The sequence below is a fragment of the Myxocyprinus asiaticus genome, chromosome 33, assembly GCF_019703515.2.
Source record: "Myxocyprinus asiaticus isolate MX2 ecotype Aquarium Trade chromosome 33, UBuf_Myxa_2, whole genome shotgun sequence".
NCBI lineage: Eukaryota > Metazoa > Chordata > Actinopteri > Cypriniformes > Catostomidae > Myxocyprinus > Myxocyprinus asiaticus.
This window is the reverse complement of record NC_059376.1, coordinates 10,191,538-10,214,289: the sequence shown is the minus strand read 5'-3', so window position 1 is coordinate 10,214,289 and position 22,752 is coordinate 10,191,538. Positions and strand designations below refer to the sequence as shown.

The 22,752-nt window shown below is 45.8% G+C and overlaps 1 protein-coding gene across 1 annotated transcript in view; it reads left to right on the top strand.

Annotated features, from left to right (window-relative positions):
- The window catches only part of LOC127424579 (phosphatidylethanolamine-binding protein 4-like), a 242,271-nt gene that overhangs the window by 125,647 nt on the left and 93,872 nt on the right, over positions 1-22,752 (top strand). The window contains exon 3 of the mRNA XM_051669934.1: positions 99-197. Coding sequence (XP_051525894.1) covers positions 99-197 — 99 coding nt within the window. The remainder of the gene's footprint in view (positions 1-98; positions 198-22,752) is intronic.

Here is a 22,752-nt window from a genome sequence, read left to right as displayed (position 1 = left end):
TCTGAGTGGTTGCTAGGGTGTTTTTTTTACTGGCTCAAGTTTAATAAGAAGTTTGTTTGTTTTTTAATCCCCAACTTGATTATTTCTCATTTATTCAGGAGAAGACATACACTCTCTTAATGGTGGACCCAGATGCTCCCAGTCGTGAGAAACCCTCTCGTGCCTTCTGGAGACACTGGTTATTGGTTGACATTAAGGTATGTGAGATCCTCCACAAAAGTCTTTGATAGGTAGATGCTCTCCCACCCTATTTTTTAAGTTTTACAAACTTGTAACTTCCTTGAGAACAGACATTCATGTCTTTCCCATTCTGACAAGTGTATTTTGCTGAAAACCTCTGTGGCTTCATTTTGCCACGATTCCTAAACACATAATGAATGTTGAAGCCTTCTTATAAGCAATTATGTTCAATGTGACCATTACTAAGTCAAGTCAAGTCAAATTTACCTGTATAGCGCTTTTCACAACAGACATTGTTTCAAAGCAGCTATACAGGAAATTATGCTATAACAGAAAATGAATGAATATAATGCCAATATTAGTTATTTATGTTAAGAACTATTAGTGGTTCAATTTAGCAAACTTTGTAAGTGTTTTGGTTCAGCGGTTAAACAAAATGATTTTGTATGAACTATAAGTTTTAGTGTTAAAGTCCTTGAAGTCATCCCGAATTAACTGAGGAAATACACGTAGATGCATTGTCCTTTGATTCTGGCCAATGAAGGCTTTTGTTAGCGGTTAATTTATTTTCTGTGTAGTTCATTTTTTAAGACTAAGAACTAAGCCTTAAAATAAAGGTTGCTTAAAGCAGTGCTTTTGGCACGGACAATCCTGGACATAATGTGCAAAGCAAAAGGTGTCAGAAACACTTTGGTGGGCAAACAATTCCTGGATCATGAGGACCGTATCTGCACCTTCCATGTACTTCACACTTGTGCTGCATTTCCGATGAGTTACATAATTACTGAGTAAAAATATCATATTAGTCATCAGCGCTCCGCTCCAGCGGGATCTAGAGGCACATTCATCAGACAGTGTATGGGGACGCTGTGTTTAAACAGTCGGGTATGAGATGCTTTAATTGATCAATATTAAGTCAATATTCTTTCATCCTCTTTTAATCTCATTGGCTATTTTGTTCGAAGTGCCTCATTTTATCGTCTTCTTACTGTGGTCTTCATTATTCAAAGGAGAACTTCATTTCTTTATGATTCGATATCAAGTACAATCAAGGCCAGTAACGCCAATGGCGATAATCTCTATTAAGTGGAACGTTTTGAGGATAAAAGGGGTTATTATTGCCCAACATTGGGCTAAACTGCAAATTATTTTGTTTTTCACTTACTAACAACAGTTATAGTACTTGATCAATCATTTAACAACTTCTGTAAAGTTATATCAAAAACCCTTAAGTCCCGTTCACACCACGGGTGGCATGTCACTAGACTTTGCGATCTGTGTCGCTGGTGAGTATTCCTACTGCTGCCGCCGCTCTAACATTATTGGTGAACTTCATAACAGGCCATAGTAGCGCTTGAAATGCTGTTTACAGATAATACTGCTGATAAAACTAAGATATCATACTAATTTGACAAGGAATCAGTTCTTTTGCCTCTAAAAATGCACATTCTGCAGGGGAGAGCGTTTTATGTAATCTGCAGCAGTGCTTAATGCATCATATCATTAAACAAGATGAACAGTATATCAGTATGTGAATCAAACTCACTCAGAATGCCGACACGGTTTTCCACATATAATTTTATTAGGCCATAACTATGTATGTGGTAACAGACAAGTGATATAGAACAGTGAAATCAGCTTGTGTTGCTAGAAGTCGCTTTGCTCTCATTGGAAATTAATTAAATGGTGTCGCTGTCTGCCACGATGTTGCTGCCGGTGTGAACGGGGCTATATGCCTGTAATAAATACCATCTTTATCTTAGTCGCTATTTAGTGAAGTGAAATAATTTAATACTTAGGCCACGTCCACACTAATATGTTTTCGTTTGAAAACACATATTTTTCTCTATGTATTGGCCTTCCGTCCACACTGAGACAGCATATTCACCTTGTTGTATGGACTGGGAAAACGTCATGGTTACTGGTGTGACCTCCATTCCCTGATGGAGGGAACGAGACGTTGGTGTCGATGTAGTGACACTAGGGGACCAACGTCTCGTTCCCTCCATCAGGGAATGGAGGTTACACCAGTAACCATGACATTCCCTATCTGTCAGTCACTCGACGTTGGTGTCGATGTAGTGACACTAGGGGTCACTCTTGGGAGCCTGAGACACCTCTGGTCTTTGATAAAAGACCAATGAAAATTGGCGAGTGGTATTTACATACCACTCCCCCGGACATACGGGTATAAAAGGAGCTGGTATGCAACCACTCATTCAGGTTTTACGCTGAGGAGCCGATATAAGGTCCGGTCATTTCAGCGGGTAGTTCAGCGTTGTGGCAGGAGGGACCAACGTCTCGTTCCCTCCATCAGGGAACGGAGGTTACACCAGTAACCATGATGTTCCCTATCGTTGGTGTCGATGTAGTGACACTAGAGGTCCCTATACAAAACGCCACAAGGCTGAACGGTGTTACATGAACTGGTGGTGTGTGGTGGGCAGACTTGCTGTGTGCCTCATAGCCAGCACACCAGGTCGACACGTAACCTCCCCCAACACAGTTATGAGTGTCGAACAGCCCTTTTTGGGGACAAGTCGACTACCCAAAGATAGAGACAGGCTTAACCCAGTCATGGCCTCTTTTCCCCTTCTCTTTTTCCACTCCCTAAAAAAGAAGGCGGATTATCCGACTGGGCCGCCAAGTCTAGTCGGGGGTGTCCCTCCCAAGGGGAAGACACCACGGAGACCACACCTCACCCAAAGAGAGGGGTGGGATATTTAAGTGGAAGAATACGTCACATGGTCTTTCCAACCATGTGGAGAGCTTTCAAGGTAGATCCTGCCCAATGGGGGAGGAGTTACTACAAACATGGAGACTGGGGCAGAGGGGCTCTGCCCAAGGAAGACGCCAGTTTGCCAGCAGGGAAACAAATTAGCGGAAGATATACATTACATGGGGTTAGACTTACGGGGAACTGCCACATGCGGAGCACCTACCCCAGAACCGGGCTCTTAGTTAGCACATGTACTAGGCCGGCAGCGAGTCTCTCCGAACACTCGACTGCCACAGGGCTCGGAGGAAGTCAACCAGGGAACAAATTTTGTGAACACTACTGGGAATTAACGGCACACGTCTTCAGCTCAAAAGGAGGTGGAAGGCGCTATGTGCAAGCGATACACCCGGCCGGCTATCCCGGGCTTATCTGCTTGTTGCGTGCCACTACCTGGGACGAAACCGGTTCCACCCGGAGGTTGTAGAACCTTGCAAAGGTGTTGGGTGTTGCCCAGCCCGCTGCTATGCAAATGTCTGTTAGAGAGGCACCTCTGGCCAGGGCCCAAGAAGCTGCTACACCACGGGTAGAATGGGCTCGTAGCCCTACCGGGGGTGACATGTTTTGGGCGAGATATGCCATAGTTATGGCGTCAACGAGCCAGTGGGCGATCCTCTGCTTGGAGACAGCGCTTCCTTTCTGCTGTGCACCAAAAGCAGACAGAGAGCTGCTCAGAGATTCTAAAGCTCTGCGTGCGATCCAAATAGATGCGTAAAGCGCGCACCGGACATAGCGACAACAGGGCTGGGTCTGCCTCCTCCTGGGGCAGCACTTGCAGGTTCACCACCTAGTCCCTAAAGGGGTGTGGGAACCTTGGGCACATAGCCCGGTCAGGGTCTCAGGATCACGTGAAAGTAACCTGGACCGAACTCCAGGCACGTTTTGCTGACAGATAACACTTGCAGGTCACCTACCCTCTTGATGGAAGTGAGCGCAGTCAGGAGGGCAGTCTTCAAGGAGAGTGCCTTAAGCTCGGCTGACTGCAAAGGCTCAAAGAAGGCTCTCTGTAGACCCTGAAGAACTACAGAGGTCCGATGAGGGAACGAGGCACGGCCTGGAGGGATTCAGCCTCCTGGCGCCTCTTAGGAACCTGATGATCAGGTCATGCTTCCCTAAGGACTTACCGTCGACTGCATCATGGTGTGCTGCTATGGCAGCAACGTACACCTTCAAGGTGAAGTGAACACCACTGAACCTGGGCGGATGCCCGGCGAAGTGAATCGCGCAGCCGAGTCGGACGGTCCGGACCAGCCCTCGTGACGGATTGGAAAGCGCAAGCGATGCGTCCAAGTTCTGCGCAAGGGGGACCAAAGAGACAATGTCATCAGATGTACCGGCAGGTGGGACCTCGCGGCGGTGCAGAGCTCGAGGTGCCACACCATGTTGTGGCCATGCTGAGTCTAAGGACATCGAAGCACTTACCTGGCTCCTTGTGACCACCCCCAGAACAACCTGGGACGGGGGAGGAAGAGGTCTGTCCTCGTGACCCGTGGAGACTGTCACATCGGGGGTGGATTTGTGTCACAGCTGGGCGCTCAGGGGCGGGAGACCGCCGCTGGAGCGCCAACCTGCCAAATGGAGTGGTGGACGGTGGTCATGATGACAGCCGTACACACCGGATACGTGACCCAAGGAACAAGGAAACTGTTCTCGCTGAGCACTTGAGTACTGCAGCCAATTGGGCATGCAGCACAATTAAATGCAAAAGGTAACAAAAAGATGAAGATCTGCTTACCAGCTCCAGAGCAGCGGGTTTCATTGTCCCTGGGTCGCCCGTCTCAAGCCTTTCACGGGTTCTGGGCGGCCGCGAGACGGGTGGCGTCTGCTTCCTGTGGTGGGCTCTACACCGGGGCCGGGCCGAAGAGGCGGGCTGCGGTGGAGCTGGTGCAGTCACCGCAGGGGGACGCCCTTGGCGATGAGTAGACGGGGTGCGGGATCTTGAGCCACGGCGGGGCAGGATATGCCGGCTAGCATCCATCTACTGCTCTACCATCGAGAATTGCTGGGCAAAGTCCTCAACGGTGTCGCCAAATAGGCCCGCCTGGGAGATGGGGGCAGCAAGGAACCGTGTCTTGTCGGCCTCACCCATCTCGACCAGGTTGAGCCAAAGGTGGCGCTCCTGGACCACTAGTGTGGCCATCGTCCGCCCGAGTGACCGCGCCGTGACCTCCGTCGCTCAGAGAGCGAGGTCGGTCGCTGAGCGCAGTTCCTGCATCAATCCCGGGGTGGAACTACCCTCGTGCAGTTCCTTTTGCGCCTTGGCGGACTTGCAGGAGTGCCATGGCGTGCAGGGCGGAGGCGGCTTGTCCAGCAGCACCGTAGGCCTTGGTCGTCAGAGATGACGTAAACCTACAGGCCTTGGACGGAGGCTTTGGGCACCCGCGCCAGGTGGCGGCGCTCTGCAGGCATAGGTGCACTGCGAGTGCCTTTATGCACCGGGGGATTGCCGAATAGCCCTTGGCCGCCCCACCATCGAGGGTAGTGAGGGCGGGAAAGCTGAAAAGATCAGGACCGGGCAGTAAAAAGTGCCTCCCGCGACCTTGTCAGCTCTTCATGCACTTCCGGGAAGAATGGAACGGGGGCGGGGTGTGGCTTTGAGCGGCGCCGCGAGCCCAGGAACCAAACACTGAGCCGCGAGGGTTCAGGGAAGAGCGGTGAAATCAACTCTAACCGACGCTCACGGCTGCCCGGGAGAGCATGTCATCATCTCCGCGTCAGCCTGTGACTGGGCGATCGACCCCGAAGGGAGGAGCCCAGCTGAGGCTTCCGACTGGACAAGCCCGCTCTCCGATGTTGCGCTCGAGAGCTCATCACTTTCGCGGGCTCCGAATAAGAGTTCGAACTCGCCGTGAGATGAGCCGGCGGACTCATCCGGAAGCCCGATCGGGGCAGAGGAGTGTGCTGGGGAATGGGAGGTCCGCGGGGATACCCAGCGAAGGCGGTCCCATTGGGGTCCCCAAATCTCCCCCAGTGCAAGCCGCGCTGGCCTCAAACCCATGGGTAAAAGGACCGAGGCGGGAGCCTCTGGGGTGGCTCGCTTTCTTACGAAGGCAAGCTGCGACCGCAACGTTGCCGTGGACATATTCTCGCAATGAGAACATGACCATCCATGAACGCTGTCTCCGCGTGAGCAGTGCCCAGACACGAAAGACAGTGATCGTGACCGTTAGAAGGCAAGAGATAACGAGCACAACCAGGAATAACACATCGGAAAAGCATCTTTAAAAAGACGCGTCTTTAAAAAGACGTTCTGTGTGTGCGCTCTTTTAGAGAAATATATACTCTTTTAGAGGGGAAAAATGCTCTTTCAGAAAATATACTCTTTAGTTTTTCTGCCGAAGCGCCCAGGGGTGTTCTCTGCAGTGCACCAGTGCAGAGGAGGGTGAAGCCGCTGAAATGCACCGTCAGATCCAGCAGAGGTGAATGAACAGTAGTATTCAGCTCAATGAGCATGACCGTTCGGCTCCGAAGAGAAAATCTGAATGAGTGGTTGAATACCAGCTCCTTTTATACCCGTATGTCCGGGGGAGTGGCATGCAAATACCACTTGCCAATTTTCATTGGCCTTTTATCAAAGACCAGAGGTGTCTCGGGCTCCCAAGAGTGACCCCTAGTGTCACTACATCGACACCAATGTCGAGTGAGTGACAGATAGGGAACATTATGGTTACTGGTGTAACCTCCGTTCCCTGATGGAGGGAACGAGACGTTGGTCCCCTAGTGTCACTACATCGACACCAACGTCGAGTAAGTGACAGATAGGGATCGGATATATCTAAAATCTATTTGTTGTCATGTGATGCAGTCATGTGATCCATTTAACCAAAACAAACAAGATGGCGTCCAGTGTTATAGGGTTGCACGGTATACCGGTACTAACGAAATATCATGATAGCAAAAAATTTTAAATGGTACAATATCATCATGTTGTTCATTTTGGTACCATATTAAAGTATGCTGCCATTAGCAAAATGTGTGAGAGTTTTGAGATGAAATCAAGAAATTTGAAAATAATAAAAAAAAGTTTAGAGTTAGTATAGATACCAGAGCATGTGAGTGGATTGGAGCGATAGCAGAGCACTGAGTGGAGTGGTGATAATTCCACCTGAGTGCAGAGCACCTTTTTGAAGATTCCACTCCGCTCTCTCAGGCCGCTCAGTGCCGCTCGCTCAACCCAATGCGCTTCGTGATATGCTGGTTTGGAAATGTGCGAATTAAGCAATAAGCCTGAGGTTATGGAGCTCAAACATTGTTTTAGTGAAGTTGCAAACCTTATAGCCAAAATAAATGCAAAGTATAAAGTTAAGAACGAGGAAATCGAAAGGGAGTGTGGACTGTGGAGAGACAGTGAGAATTAGCAAATATTCCTTTTGGAAACGTATGCGTCACATTGCCAGAGAGCACGAGGGTGTGCTACGTGAACATGGTAGTGCAGCAAGAGGTGAGCTAGTAGGCTACACTACTATTCAATAATAAATTAATAGATAAGTAATTGCCATTATGCCATCATGTCAGTGCGGCTTCCAGCTAGATGCAGGCCCAGTTAAAGCACCCTTATATGTAAGCTTAATAATACTGTATATTGGCAAAGCATTTTTCCTTCAATCCTGGTGAACACACATAAAAATTCCCAGCATCAAAACCAGTAAACATGTATGATCTTGCAGATCAGTGTGTCCTAATTTGCAGGTGGAGCATTCTGCTTTCATGCCTCCATTGTACAATTGAGCATTTGATTAGTAAGATTTCCACTCTCGCATAGAGAATTTCAAAGAGCAATTATTTTACTTAATCATTGCTTTTGATTTCTGCTTCAGGATAAAGTGCACATAACTGCTGGTCAGTTTCCCAAAGCCAAATCCACCTTAACAATAAGTGAAACATAAAAAACTGACTTTAGATTAGTGGTTGGAGATAACATCTTTGACATTGCTTGCTGCATTCATGCGCAGAGAAAAAAGCTATAAATGATTGTACATTAGAAAAAAAAAACTTTTCTTAAACGAAGCCAGTGTAATTTGTGAATTAAATATTTTTTATTTGTTTTGGGATCATTAAACATGATTCCCTATCTGTCACTCACTCGACGTTGTGTTGATGTAGTGACACTAGGGGTCACTCTTGGGATCTTTTGAAAAAAGGCCAATGAGAATTGGTGAGTGGAATTTGCATGCCACTCCCCCTGACATACGGGTATAAAAGGAGCTGGTATGCAACCACTCATTCAGGTTTTCTCTTCGGAGCCGAGTGGTTGCATTCAGTGCACTGAATACAATTCCTCTTAAAAGAACTCACCTCGCTAAAGACTGCTGGATTTGACGGCACATTTCAGCGGCTTCTCCCCCTCTGTGCCTGTGCAGTGCAGAGAATGCCCCAGGGCGCTTCGGCAGAGCAAAAAAAGAGTATTTTCTGAAAAGAGTATATTTTTCATTCATAAAAGAGCGGCACACATGGAACGTCTTTTTAAAGATGCTTTTCCGTTTGTGTGTTATTCCTGGTTGCAGTCGCTATCTCTCTGCTTCTGACGGCCACGATTGCCGTCTTACGTGTCTGGGCACTGCTCACGCTGAGACATCATTCGTGGATGGATTATGTCCTCATTGCGAGAACATGACCATGGCAACGTTGCGGTCGTGGCTTGCAGTCGTAAGAAAGCAAGCCACCCCAGCGGCTCCCCGCCTCGGTCCTTCTACCTACGGGTATGAGGATGTGCCAGATAGCACTGGGGGCGATTTGGGGACCTCAATGGGACCACCTCCACCAGGTATCCCCCCATGGACCTCCCATTCCCCAGCACGCTCGCTTGCCCCGATCGGGCTCTCGGGCGAGATCGCCGGCCTGTCTCAGAGTGGGTTCGACATCTCGTCCGGTGCCCCGGAAGATGAGTTATCGAGCACAGCATCGGAGAGTGGGCTTGTCTGGTCTGACGCTGAGGCTTACCCCAGGTGGAAAAGGCGCTCGTGGTGCACTTATGTCCGCAGAGCGCCACCACCTGGTGCGGGTGCCCGAGGCTCCCTTCCAAGGTCTGTAGGTTTACATTGTCTCTGACGGCTAAGGCCTACGGTGCCGCTGGACAAGCCGCCTCCGCGCTGAATGCCATGGCTCTCCTGCAAGTACACCAAGCCAAGGCGCTAAAAAAACTGCACAAGGGTAGTTCTGACCCGGGATTGATGCAGGAACTGCGATCGGTGACCGACCTAGCTCTCCGGGCGACAAAGGTCACAGCGCGGTCTCTCGGGTAGGCGATGTCCACTCTCGTGGTCCAGGAGCGCCACCTCTGGCTCAACTTGGTAGAGATGCGAGAGAATGACAGACACAGTTCCTTGACGCCCCCATCTCCCAGGCTGGCCTGTTTGGTGACACCGTCGAGGACTTTGCCAGCAGTTCTCGACAGTGAAGAAGCAGACGGAGGCTATAAAGCACATCCTTCCCCAGCATGGCTCAAGATCCCACACCCCGTCTGCTTGTCACCAAGGGTGTCTACCTGCAGCAACATCTCCGGCTCCACTGCAGCCCACCCCTGTGGCCCGGCACTGGCGTGCAACCCATCACAGGAAGCAGATGCCACTCGTCTCACAGCCAGCTGCCAAGAACCCGACTTCGAAGCACCCCTGAGACAGGTGACCCAGGGGCAAGGAGACCCATTTCTCTGGAGCTGGTGCACAGACCACTCCATTCCCCAGTGGAGGGCTGGGAGGAGAATCTTTTTTTTCTTTATTCGCCGCATGCCCCAGAGGCTGTGGTCCCCAAAGGTACAGCAAAAGAGCAGTTTCCTTGTTTCCTGGGTCACATGTCCGGTGTGCACGGCCGTCGTCACGACCACTGTGATCCCTGGATGACTTTCCTCCTTAGCCCTGTGGCAGTTGAGTTTGCAGAGAAACTTGCTGCCGGCTCAGTAAGTGTGCTAATGAGGCCCTGTACTGAGGTAGGTGCTCCGCATGTGCTGGTTCTCCTGAAGGAAACCCCATGTGATATTTTCCACAAAATCATTTCCCTGTTGGTAAACTGTGTCTTCCTTGAGCAGGGGCCCCTCTGCCCCTGGTCGCCATACTTTGTAGAAACTCCTCCCCCTTTGGGTAGGACCTACCATGGGACCTCTCCACATGACATACTTCTGACAAGACTCGGTAAAGACCATGTGATGTATTTCCACTCAAAATACCCCCCTTTCTCTGGGCGGGGTGTGGTCTCCGCGGTGTCTTCCCCTTGGGAGTGACACCCCCCCCAACGTGGACACTCGCGGATCCCAGTCCATTAACAAAATTCCACTCCTTTTGGGGAGAAAAAAGAGGGAAAAGAGGCCTCGGCTGGGCTAGCCTGTCCCTATTTGTTGGGCAGTCGACTTGTTCCTGAAGGACCATTCGACGCTCATAGCAGCGTTGGGCGAGGTTACGTGACAGCCTGATGCGCTGGCTATGAGGCCCACAAAGGTCTGCCCGTCTCGCACCGCTAGTCCACGTAACACAGTTCAGCTAGTTGTGACATTTTGTATAGGGACCCCTAGTGTTACTACATCGACACAACGTTGAGTGAGTGACAGATAGGGAACGTCATGGTTGCTTTCGTAACCTCCGTTCCCTGATGGAGGGAACGAGACGTTGTGTCCCTCTTGCCACAATGCTGAACTACCCACTGAAATGGCCGGGACCTTGTCTCGGCTCCTCAGCACAAAACCTGAATGAGTGGTTGCATACCAGCTCCTTTCATACCTGTATGTCCGGGGGAGTGGCATGCAAATTCCACTCGCCAATTCTCATTGGCCTTTTTTCAAAAGATCAAATGTGTTTCAGGCTCCCAAGAGTGACCCCTAGTGTCACTACATCGACACAATGTCTCGTTCCCTCCATCAGGGAACGGAGGTTATGAAAGTAACCATGATGTTTCATCTAATATATATATATATATATATATATATATATATATATATATATATATATATATATATATATATATATATTGACAAATATTTGTCAATATATTTATATTTGTATACATATCCATGGTTAAACCTTGCTGTACATATAAGAACACATGTACAAGACATCATCGTTTGACGCATATAAAGTCCAGATTCACTTTATGCTGCTTTAAACTATCAAGGAAAAACAAAGGGGGCACATGGTATCTACTAATATAATAATTATTATATAAATAACCACAGTCCTTTAGATTGCATATGATTCGTACATATAAAATTGTAGGGAATATTAATAAAGCAACAACACTGAAAAAGAGAAAAACATTCACTGCTCTTTTCTGGATAACTTAATTCACCCTTTGAAACTGAACACAAAATTAGGATGAGAAATTGCTCATTTCAATTTACAGACCCAAAGTCTGAAAGCATTAAATCAGAAACCTATTAATGTATCAAATCTACAGTATAATCATTCCGTGGAGACAACTGAAAAACAATTATGAATTTCACTTTTCCCTGCAATATTTTTCCTGGTACCAGTCCATGTTTTCATTATTGCCATAAACGACTCAAACAAACTTTAAAGTTGAAAAGATTGTGGTTTTCTGGGTCGGTTGTATCACTCGGGTCCAGTTTAACCTGAAAAGCACAAATTTGCACATATGCGAGTTTCCGTGCCAACGCACATATGTTTTATCACTTGTAGAGGCATGTTTGATGACTTGTTTAAAGTAAATAAAGTTAATTAGAACTGAAAACAAATGTTATGGCATTACAGGTATTTGAAGATGTTCAATGACATCTGTGCTAACAGAGATATACAGGTGCATCTCAATAAATTAGAATGTCATGCAAAAGTTCATTTATTTCAGTAATTCAACTCAAATTGTGAAACTCGTGTATTAAATAAATTCAATGCACACAGACTGAAGTAGTTTAAGTCTTTGGTTCTTTTAATTGTGATGATTCTGGCTCACATTTAACAAAAACCCACCAATTCACTATCTCAAAAAATTAGAATACATCATAAGACCAATAAAAAAAACATTTTTAGTGAATTGTTGGCCTTCTGGAAAGTATGTTCATTTACTGTATATGTACTCAATACTTGGTAGGGGCTCCTTTTGCTTTTATTACTGCCTCAATTCGGCGTGGCATGGAGGTGACCAGTTTGTGGTACTGCTGAGGTGGTATGGAAGCCCAGATTTCTTTGACAGTGGCCTTCAGCTCATCTGCATTTTTTGGTCTCTTGTTTCTCATTTTCCTCTTGACAATACCCCATAGATTCTCTATGGGGTTCAGGTCTGGTGAGTTTGCTGGCCAGTCAAGCACACCAACACCATGGTCATTTAACCAACTTTTGGTGCTTTTGGCAGTGTGGGCAGGTGCCAAATCCTGCTGGAAAATGAAATCAGCATCTTTAAAAAGCTGGTCAGCAGAAGGAAGCCTGAAGTGCTCCAGAATTTCTTGGTAAACGGGTGCAGTGACTTTGGTTTTCAAAAAACACAATGGACCAACACCAGTAGATGACATTGCACCCCAAATCATCACAGACTGTGGAAACTTAACACTGGACTTCAAGCAACTTGGGCTATGAGCTTCTCCACCCTTCCTCCAGACTCTAGGACCTTGGTTTCCAAATGAAATACAAAACTTGCTCTCATCTGAAAAGAGGACTTTGGACCACTGGGCAACAGTCCAGTTCTTCTTCTCCTTAGCCCAGGTAAGACGCCTCTGACGTTGTCTGTGGTTCAGGAGTGGCTTAACAAGAGGAATACGACAACTGTAGCCAAATTCCTTGACACGTCTGTGTGTGCTGGCTCTTGATGCCTTGACCCCAGCCTCAGTCCATTCCTTGTGAAGTTCACCCAAATTCTTGAATCGATTTTGCTTGACAATCCTGAGGCTGTGGTTCTCTCGGTTGGTTGTGCATCTTTTTCTTCCACACTTTTTCCTTCCACTCAACTTTCTGTTAACATGCTTGGATACAGCACTCTGTGAACAGCCAGCTTCTTTGGCAATGAATGTTTGTGGCTTACCCTCCTTGTGAAGGGTGTCAATGATTGTCTTCTGGACAACTGTCAGATCAGCAGTCTTCCCCATGATTGTGTAGCCTAGTGAACCAAACTGAGAGACCATTTTGAAGGCTCAGGAAATCTTTGCAGGTGTTTTGAGTTGATTAGCTGATTTGGCATGTCACCATATTCTAATTTTTTGAGATAGTGAATTGGTGGGTTTTTGTTAAATGTGAGCCAAAATCATCACAATTAAAAGAACCAAAGACTTAAACTACTTCAGTCTGTGTGCATTGAATTTATTTAATACACGAGTTTCACAATTTGAGTTGAATTACTGAAATAAATGAACTTTTCCACGACATTCTAATTTATTGAGATGCACCTGTATTTGACTGATTACAAATGATAAGGAAGGTCTGGTAGACCCGATTATCTAACAGCCGTTGTAAACCAATCCAAAATAAACAGCGATAATTTATATACTAAAACACAACAATACTATCACATAATTTCAGATGTGTACATTACTAAGCATTTGATAATTTAATTTAATAAATGTTGGCCTATAGTCTATAGTCTGAGGGGCACCTCAGCCCATGTGGGCAAAGGAGCAAAGTTGCTCGGGCGTGAGCGTGAGCGGTACTTGAGTGGAGCGTCTGCTGAGGCCGTGAGTGGTTGAGTGGAGCGCACACATGGAGCGGGTTATTGAGCGGAGTGTCACACCACTCCGCTTCGCTCACATGCTCTGATCGATACCGAGGTACCAGGGCTGGTGTTATACCGAAGCCAAAATTTTGGTATCAGAGCAACCCTACAGTGTTATAGCAGCGCTGTTGTGCCTGATATTCACTTTAATAGCATTGTTAAAGATAAATGTTACTTTCTACTTCAAAGGCGATGGGAAGTTTACTCGGAATTGGTGTCTGGTGACAGAACACGAGGACAATTGTGTTTCAGACCGTACACGCAACGGCAATTTTTCGAATGCGCAGTAAGAGGATTTAAGTGTTTTTATATGTTTCAGTGTGGACAAGCAACTTTGGAAAAAGCTTGAAAAAAGCTTTTCAAATGTATCCGGATTAATGTAGACATAGCCTTAAAGTGATAGTTCAACCAAAAATGAAAATTCTCTCATCATTTACTCACCTTCATGATATCCCAGGTGTGCATGACTTTCTTTCTTCAGCAGAACACATTTGAAGAAAGATTTTGGTGTGAAAAAGATCAATATTTAAGTACTTTTTAACTATAATCCATCGCTTCTGGTAAGCTTCACGAGAGCGCAGAGCTCACATGGTCTCTCGTGTTATGTATTCGTGTTGCCATGTTATGGACGTAATCTCACATTCTCCTCTTGGTTGAGACATCCCGGATAAGCACACAAACGCACCATTGTGAGTAAACAAACAGATACAAATACAGATCTAAACCAAAACCAACTAAGCTTCTGTATAGCATTCCTCCTACTCACTTGTAAACAGCGTTGCTCTTCCTGTGTCGCACGTGTATCAGTTCTCACGTGTCTCACATGGGAACGCGATTACGTCACACACGCATACCGCTGCTGACCGGAAGTGATGGTTTATAGTTAAAAAGTACTTAAATATATATATTTTTCCCACCAAAAGCAATCATATCACTTTAGAGGACATGAATTTAACTGCTGCACAGCAAAATATTGTTGGGAAATTTGACACTGTGAGTGTTAAAATGAACACTTTCTGGGTGAACATACAGGTCCATCTTTGATAGTGTTCATTTAACACTGACCAAAGTGTTACTTATATGAACACTCTTTTAGTATACAATTTAAACACTTCAGGTGTTGAAAATTGAATACTTAATGGTGTTACCATTAACACTCAATGGTGTTGCATCCCAAACACGGTTACACGGGGCACTGAAACTTGTTTTAATACTGATATTTTATACTTGATGTTAAAACAGCAGAATTACAATTATGATTAATTCATATTTCAAATGTAAACTAAGTGTATTATCAAAAAAGGAAATGCCTTTATTGAAACAATACAGCTTGTCTTCCTTAAAATCTCCAATAACATCCTCAAATGTAAAAAGTCATGTTTAATGTTGAAACATTACAACATGTATCATCCTTTAAAGCATCAATAACAGTTAAAATATTCTCAGGTAAAAAATAAATTTAAAAAAAAAAAACACATTAAAACTTCCTTCATATCATTAATTAAACATCTATGTGAAGTGCTGAAAAAATACATCTCTTTGTCACTATGTGTATAAATGAGTCAGATCCACAAGATGTCTGTTTATCAAATGCAGAAACAGAGCAGTCCTTGTTCACTATCCATAGCTTTTGGGGCATTTAGTCAATTAATCTGAATGCATGGACAGGTTCAATAAAATTTTACTTGAAATCTACTAAAAGTATACTGTACATGCTCTATATATGAGCAATAATATATTAAGTATCCTTCTGAATGCATTGCAAATAAAACATTTTGTCACGGATTTGTAGTTACACTCAATTACTGTTTAACAGTTTTGTTGTTAAAGGGTTAGTTCACCCATAAATACAAAATTGCCTCATGCCATCCCAGATGTGTATCCCAGTGTGACTTTCTTTCATCTGCTGAACACAAATGAAGATTTTTAGAAGAATATTTCAGCTCTGTTGGTTCATTTAATGCAAGTGAATGGTGACCAGAACTTTGAGGCTCCAAAAAGCATACAAAGGCATCTTAAAAGTAATCCATTCGACTCCAGTGGTTTAATCGTCTTCAGAAGCAATCTCATCAATTTTGGGTGAGAACAAACCTAAATTTAACTCCCTTTTCACTTGATGATCATAATTTCAAGCTTGATTACACTTCCTAGCACCATCTAGCATTCTGCACATGAGACTGAAATCATGATTGTGCCTAGAGACTGCTGATGTCAAGATTTATGGTGAAAAAGGAGTAATATTTTGGTCTGTTCTCACCGAATACCGATTAGATCACTTCAGAAGACATAGATTAAACCACTGGAGTGTCACAGATTTCTTTTAAGCTGCCTTTATGTGCTTTTTGAAGCTTCAAAGTTTGAGATCCTGTTGACTTGCATTAAATGGACCTACAGAGCTGAAATATTCTTCAAAAAATCTTTGTGTTCTACAGAAGAAAGAAAGTCATACACATCTGGGATGGCATGAGGGTGAGTAAATGATGAGAGAACTTTCATTTTTGGGGAAACTATTCCTTTAAATCTTACATTCGTGATGATTGGCTGGATTTAACAGAACTGATTTAGTAAACTGTCGTCTAGATAAAGGTAAATGTCAATGTGTCATATTCTAAAAAAAAATTAATAATAATTAGCTATGAAAACCTCATAAAATGCTTCAAGTGAAGTAATGGCTTGACAGTATGAGATTCTTGTTGACCACAATGTAGTACTTGAGCACATCTACTTTTCTCCTTCCAGTTGCCAATACACAGGGCTGCCTGTCTTGATCCTGTGCAGAACTGAACAATATAATGACTTGTTTACTTTAATGCAATGATAAATTCCCTCATACAAGATTTAAATTATTACATAAGTAATTAAGACTTATTGCTCCATTGTAAGACTTTAAGGCCTTAATTTTAGTGAAGAGCAATCAGACTGTAAGACTTGCAGAAATCCTGTGGTTTTGATTTAGACAGGCCCCCCTCATACCACCCACAAAATCCCCTATCTGGGCAGGCAGTGAATCAAGTTTTTGTATCTACACAAATTATTCAAAGTGGGAAATTGATCATAAGCGTACCTTTTCTAACTTCAGCAGGCGACCAACTGATCTTGGCAGCTCTCTTTTTTCCAGAGTGTTGTGATGAATGGAGGTACAACACAAGAAGAAAGGAGGCTATGTCACCATCCAATCCTTCATTGACAAGACACTTAAAAAGAGAGTGCGAGAGAGAGAAAAAAAAAACATTCCATCATTATTCATACAGTACATGTGTGACAAATAGCATTTATAGCACTCTCATGAGTAGTGTCAAGTACCTTGATCTTCGTTATCGTAATAATTTTTTTCAGCAGATTTTAGTAGCTGCAGCAGGAAAGGAGATGGAGTTAGAGTGCTTGCCTCCTTAACCAAATTCTTTCTTGAAAGAGGTACTCCACTTAGTGCATAGTTTTGCTCCTGTTAAGAGACCATTTGGAGTAAAGTTCCTTGATGCATGAGATTAATATTTAAGAACCCTGTTAACTATAGATTATTTCTGCTTGACCAATATTTATGCAACAATACTTACATAGCCAAGTTTGGAAATAGTGTAACAATGTCACAGGTATCTCTCCTTGATTTGAGTGGCATCTCTCTGCAATAACAATAAAGAAAAAAGAAAAAAACATCCACAATGAAACTACAAACTATTAATAATTGAACAGATTACTATTTATCACCATTAACTTAGGTAAATCAGTTGTAACATTATATGAGGAATATACACCTAATAAATTTGACATTTAAACATATTACATACATATAAACAACTGGAGGCAACTGTATTATATCCCTTGTCCTACCAACCTCTTTTGCACATTGAGTTTTCCACCCTGGGTCTCTTTGAAGGGCAGACATTAGTTGCGTTGCCTCCATTGCATTCAATAAAGATTAAAGACTCGCTGACACACTTTCCATCAGTCAGAGCAGGGGGCAGCTGATCCAATGAGGATGCGGCAGTGAAATATGGATAAATAAAAATCTGTCACTCACAACCAAACACCTGCACATTCATTTAAACAACACTAACATTTTAATATAAAGATAAAATAGGTGTCAATATACTTACCATCATGTATGTATAGTAAAACACATGTCCTTTTCTGCAACAAGCTCAGGAAATACATCAACATCCACTTCTCAAGATGTTTCACCTATAATTGTAACAACTGTCAATTCTGTAAAACAATAGCTTCATTACTACTGCATTACAAAAACAAGAATATATCAAAACTGTAATTACTCTTTATTATGGGAACATTTATAATGACTTCTACACAAGGCCAAATACAAATTTCATTCAGGTTCTATTAGGGTTAAGAAGAATCCTTTATTAACACGTAAAACAGTAAAATGTTGCTCTATTTGCAAACCTATTTGCAAAGTTATTCGTGTCAATCATTTCAAATGCAGAGGTGGAATTTTGGATCTGATTTGAACTTCGGATACGTTGAAATATTTGTGCGATTAGCCCGTATGTGACTGTACATATCTGAGTAAATATTAATCATGAATTTTATTGAATTCATCCATCTGCTCAACAGCAAGGTTTGGTAACAAACCTCAGAAAACAATTTACAAAAGCAACAACATTACTTCAAGGGGCTGTGTGCTCTGACATTGCAAATTGTGAGTGGCTTCTGCCATGCAACAAACATTGCATGACTGTGGCAACATTTTTGCTAAATAAAATTATGTGGTTCATTACTGTCTCAGGGCAGTTACGAAGTGAAATGTCCACTGTGTGGCGCTAAAAGCAAGTGAAATGTTCTCCATGAGGATGAGGTTTTTAAGGTTAAAGTTCTATCGAAATTTAAATCAACAAAACCGACCTCCCTACCCTAAACCTTGAACCTAAACCTAACCGATAGTTAATAAAAAGAAAATGTGAGATCAAAAACACAATTGATTCATAATATGGTGCTTCTATGACACTTTCAGCTCACGTGTTGACTCGCATGCACTTCAGGACTTGTACCCTGGTCCTTTGTATCATAAGTGCAGTGCTCTATCAGTTGAGCTATCGCGCAAATTGATCACTTAAACAAGCTTGTAAATGTAGTTGGTTATGTAATGCAAACATTCAAATATGTCATGCTCTATAATATGATAATCTGATATTTTACTTGTGATTTCAGGGGATAAAAGTCATTGTTGTTTTAGCAGTGTCATTGTAGTGTTCATTCCACCAGGAAATTGCCGTGTTACGTACAACAGGCCATATAAAAATAATTTTGAAAACATGTATTTATTGTAACATGATTCTGTGACCAGGTTGCGAATGCCACTGGGAAAGAAATATGACAGTTGTCGGAGACAGTAAAAAGGCGACTTAAACCAATCAAATTTAACAACATCCTCTCTCAAACAATCTCCTCTCTTGATTTAATTCTAGCTAGGAAAAAGTTACTTTTTACTTTTTTAATCCTGAAGTACAATTTAATGTGAATACTTTTTTACTTTCATTCAAGTACGTTTTTGGCTAGATACTTGGACTTTTGAGTAAAATTTTTACTCAGTATCCATACTTTCACTTAAGTATAATTTATGAGTACTTTTTACATCGCTGCCTATCTGTCAAACGCTCTGTCAGAGGTTTCCTCAGATGCACCACCCTATTGTAATCGTCCTGGTTACTTGCATAACCTCCGTTCCCTGATGGAGGGAACAAGACATTATGTCGATGTAGTGACACTAGGGGTCACTCTTGGGAGCCTGAAACACCGCTGGTCTTTGATAAAAGGCCAATGAAAATTGGCGAGTGGTATTTGCATGCCACTCCCCCGGACATACGGGTATAAAAGGAGCTGGTATGCAACCACTCATTCAGGTTTTATGCTGAGGAGCCGAGACAAGGTCCGGCCATTTCAGCGGGTAGTTCAGCATTGTGGCAGGAGGGACACAACGTCTCGTTCCCTCCATCAGTGGACAGAGGTTACGCAAGTAACCAGGACGTTCCCTATCTGTCACTCACTCGATGTTGTGTCGATGTAGTGACACTAGGGGTCCCTATACAAAACACCGCAACTGGCTGAACTGTGTTACGTGAACTGGCGGTGTGTGACGGGCAGACAACTGTGTACCTCGTAGCCAGCTCACCAGGCTGACACGTAACCTCCCCCAACATAGTTATGAGAGTCGAACAGCCCTTTGGGGACAAGTCGACTACCCAAAAGACAGAGAAAGGCTAACTCAGTCGTGGCCTCTTTTCCCCTTCTTTTTTTCCACTCCCTAAAAAACAAGGGGGATTATCTGACTGGGCCGCCAGGTCTAGTCGGGGGGGGGGGGGGTGTCCCTCCCAAGGGGAGGACACCATGGAGACCACACCTCGCCCAAAGAGAGAGGGGGATATTTCAGTGGAAAATACATCACATGGTCTTGCCGACCATGTGGAGAAGTCTCATGGTAGATCCTACCCATCGGGGGAGGAGTTACTACAAACATGGAGACTGTGGCAGAGGGGGCTCTGCCCAAGGAAGATGCAGTTTGCCAACAGGGAAACGAATTAGCGGAAGATATACATCGCATGGGGTTACCTTACAGGGAACCGCCACATGCGGAGCAACTACCCCTAAACAGGGCTCTTAGTTAGCACATGTACTGGGCCGGCAGCAAGTCTCTCCGAAAACTCGACTGCCACAGGGCTCGAAGGAAGTCAACCAGGAAACATATTTTGTGAACACTACTGGGAATTAATGGCGCACGTCTTCAGCTCAGAGGAGGTGAAAGGTGCTATGTGCAAGCGATACACCCGGCCGGCTATCCCGGGCTTATCCGCTTGTGTTGCGTGCCACTACCTGGGATGAAACCGGTTCCACCCAGAGGTTCTAGAACCTTGCAAAGATGTTGGGTGTTGCCCAGCCCGCTGCTCTGCAAATGTCTGTTAGAGAGGCACCCCTGGCCAGGACCCAGGAGGCCTCTACACCCCTGGAAGAATGGGCTCGTAGCCCTACCGGGGGCGGCACGTCTTGGGAGAGATATGCCATAGCTATGGCATCAATGAGCCAGTGGGTGATCCTCTGCTTGGAGACAGCGCTTCCTTTCCGCTGTGCACCAAAGCAGACAAAGAGCTGCTCAGAGATCCTAAAGCTCTGTGTGCGATCCAAATAGATGCGTAAAGCGCACACCAGACACAGCAACGACAGTGCTGGGTCTGCCTCCTCCTGGCGCAGCGCTCGCAGGTTCACCACCTGGTCCCTAACAGGGGTCTTGGGAACCCTGGGCACATAGCCTGGTCGGGGTCTCAAGATCACGTGAGAGTAGCCCAGACTGAACTCCAGGCACGTTTCGCTGACAGAGAATGCTTGCAGGTCTCCTACCCTCTTGATGGAAGTGAGCGCAATCAGGAGGGCAGTCTTCAAGGAGAGTGCCTTAAGCTCAGCTGACTGCAAAGGCACAAAGGGGGCTCTCTGTAGACCCTGAAGAACTACAGAGAGGTCCCATGAGGGAACGAGGCACAGTCTGGAGGGGTTCAGCTCCTGGCGCCTCTCAGAAACCTGATGATCAGGTCGTGCTTCCCCAAGGACTTACCATCCACAGTGTCATGGTGTGCTGCTATAGCAGCAACGTACACTTTCAAGGTGGAAGGGGACAGCCGCCCTTCCAACCTCTCCTGCAGGAAGGAAAGCACCGATCCGACTGCGCATCTCTGGGGGTCTTCCCGTCGGGAAGAATACCACTTAGCGAACAGACGCCACTTAAAGGCATACAGGCGCCTCATAGAGGGGGCCCTAGCCTGAGTGATCGTGTCTACCACCATGGGTGGTAGACTGCTTAGGTCTTCCACGTCCCGCCCAGGGGCCAGACATGGAGATTCCAGAGGTCTGGTCGTGGGAGCCAGATGTTGCCCCATCCCTGAGAAAGAAGGTCCTTCCTCAGGGGAATTCGCCAGGGGGGGCTGTCGTGAGGAGCGTGAGGTCTGAGAACCACGTCTGGGTGGGCCAGTAGGGTGCTACCAGGATGACCTGCTTCTTGTCCTCCCTGACCTTGCACAGAGTCGGTGCAAGTAGGCTCACTGGGGGAAACGCATATTTGCGTAGGTCAGGAGGCCAGCTGTGTGCTAGCATGTCTATGCCGAGAGATGCCTCGGTCAGGGTGTACCAGAGTGGGCAGTGGGAGGATTCTTGGGAGGCAAAAAGGTCTACCTGTGCCTGTCCGAATCGACTCCAAATCAGCTGGACCACCTGAGGGTGGAGTCTCCACTCTCACCTGAGAGTAACCTGCCATGACAGTGCGACCGCTGCAGTGTTGAGGTCGCCCGGGATGTGAGTGGCTCGCAGCGACTTGAAGTGCTGCTGACTCCAGAGGAGGAGACAGCGGGCAAGTTGTGACATACAACGAGAGCGCAGACCGCCTTGGCGGTTGACATATGCTACCGTTGCCGTGTTGTCTGTCCCAGGGAAGGAGGAAACCGCTCTGTTTCTAAACTGTTGGGTACCTCAGCCACTTGGGCATGCGGCGAAATCAAATGAAAAGGCAACAAAAGATTCTCCACCCGGCCCTCCACCGGGGGATGGAGTGGTCTTAATACCAGCTCCAATGCAGTGGGTTTCGTTGACCTTGGGTCGCCCGTCTCAGGGGCGCTTTGACGACCTTCGTGGGTTCTTGGCAGCCGGCCGTGAGATGGGTGGCATCTGCTTGCTGCGGTGAGCTCCACGCCGGGGCCGGGTCGAAGGGGCAGGCTGCGGCGGAGCCGGTGCAGTCACCGCAGGGGTATGCCCTTGGCGACGAGCAGATGGGGTGCGGGATCTTGAGCTGTGCCGGGGCAGGATATGCCGGATAGCCTCCGTCTGCTGCTTAACCATCAAGAACTGCTGGGCAAAGTCCTCGACGGTGTCGCCGAATAGGCCAGCCTGGGAGATGGGGGCAGCAAGGAACCGTGTCTTGTCGGCCTCACCCATCTCGACCAGGTTGAGCCAATGGTGGCGCTCCTGGACCATTAATGTGGACATCGTCCGCCCGAGAGACCGCGCCGTGACCTTTGTTGCTCGGAGAGCGAGGTCGGTCGCCGAGCGCAGTTCCTACATCAGATCTAGGGCAGAACTACCCTCGCGCAGTTCTTTTAGCGCCTTGGCTTGGTGGACCTGCAGGAGAGCCATGGTGTGCAGGGCAGAGGCGGCTTGTCCAGCAG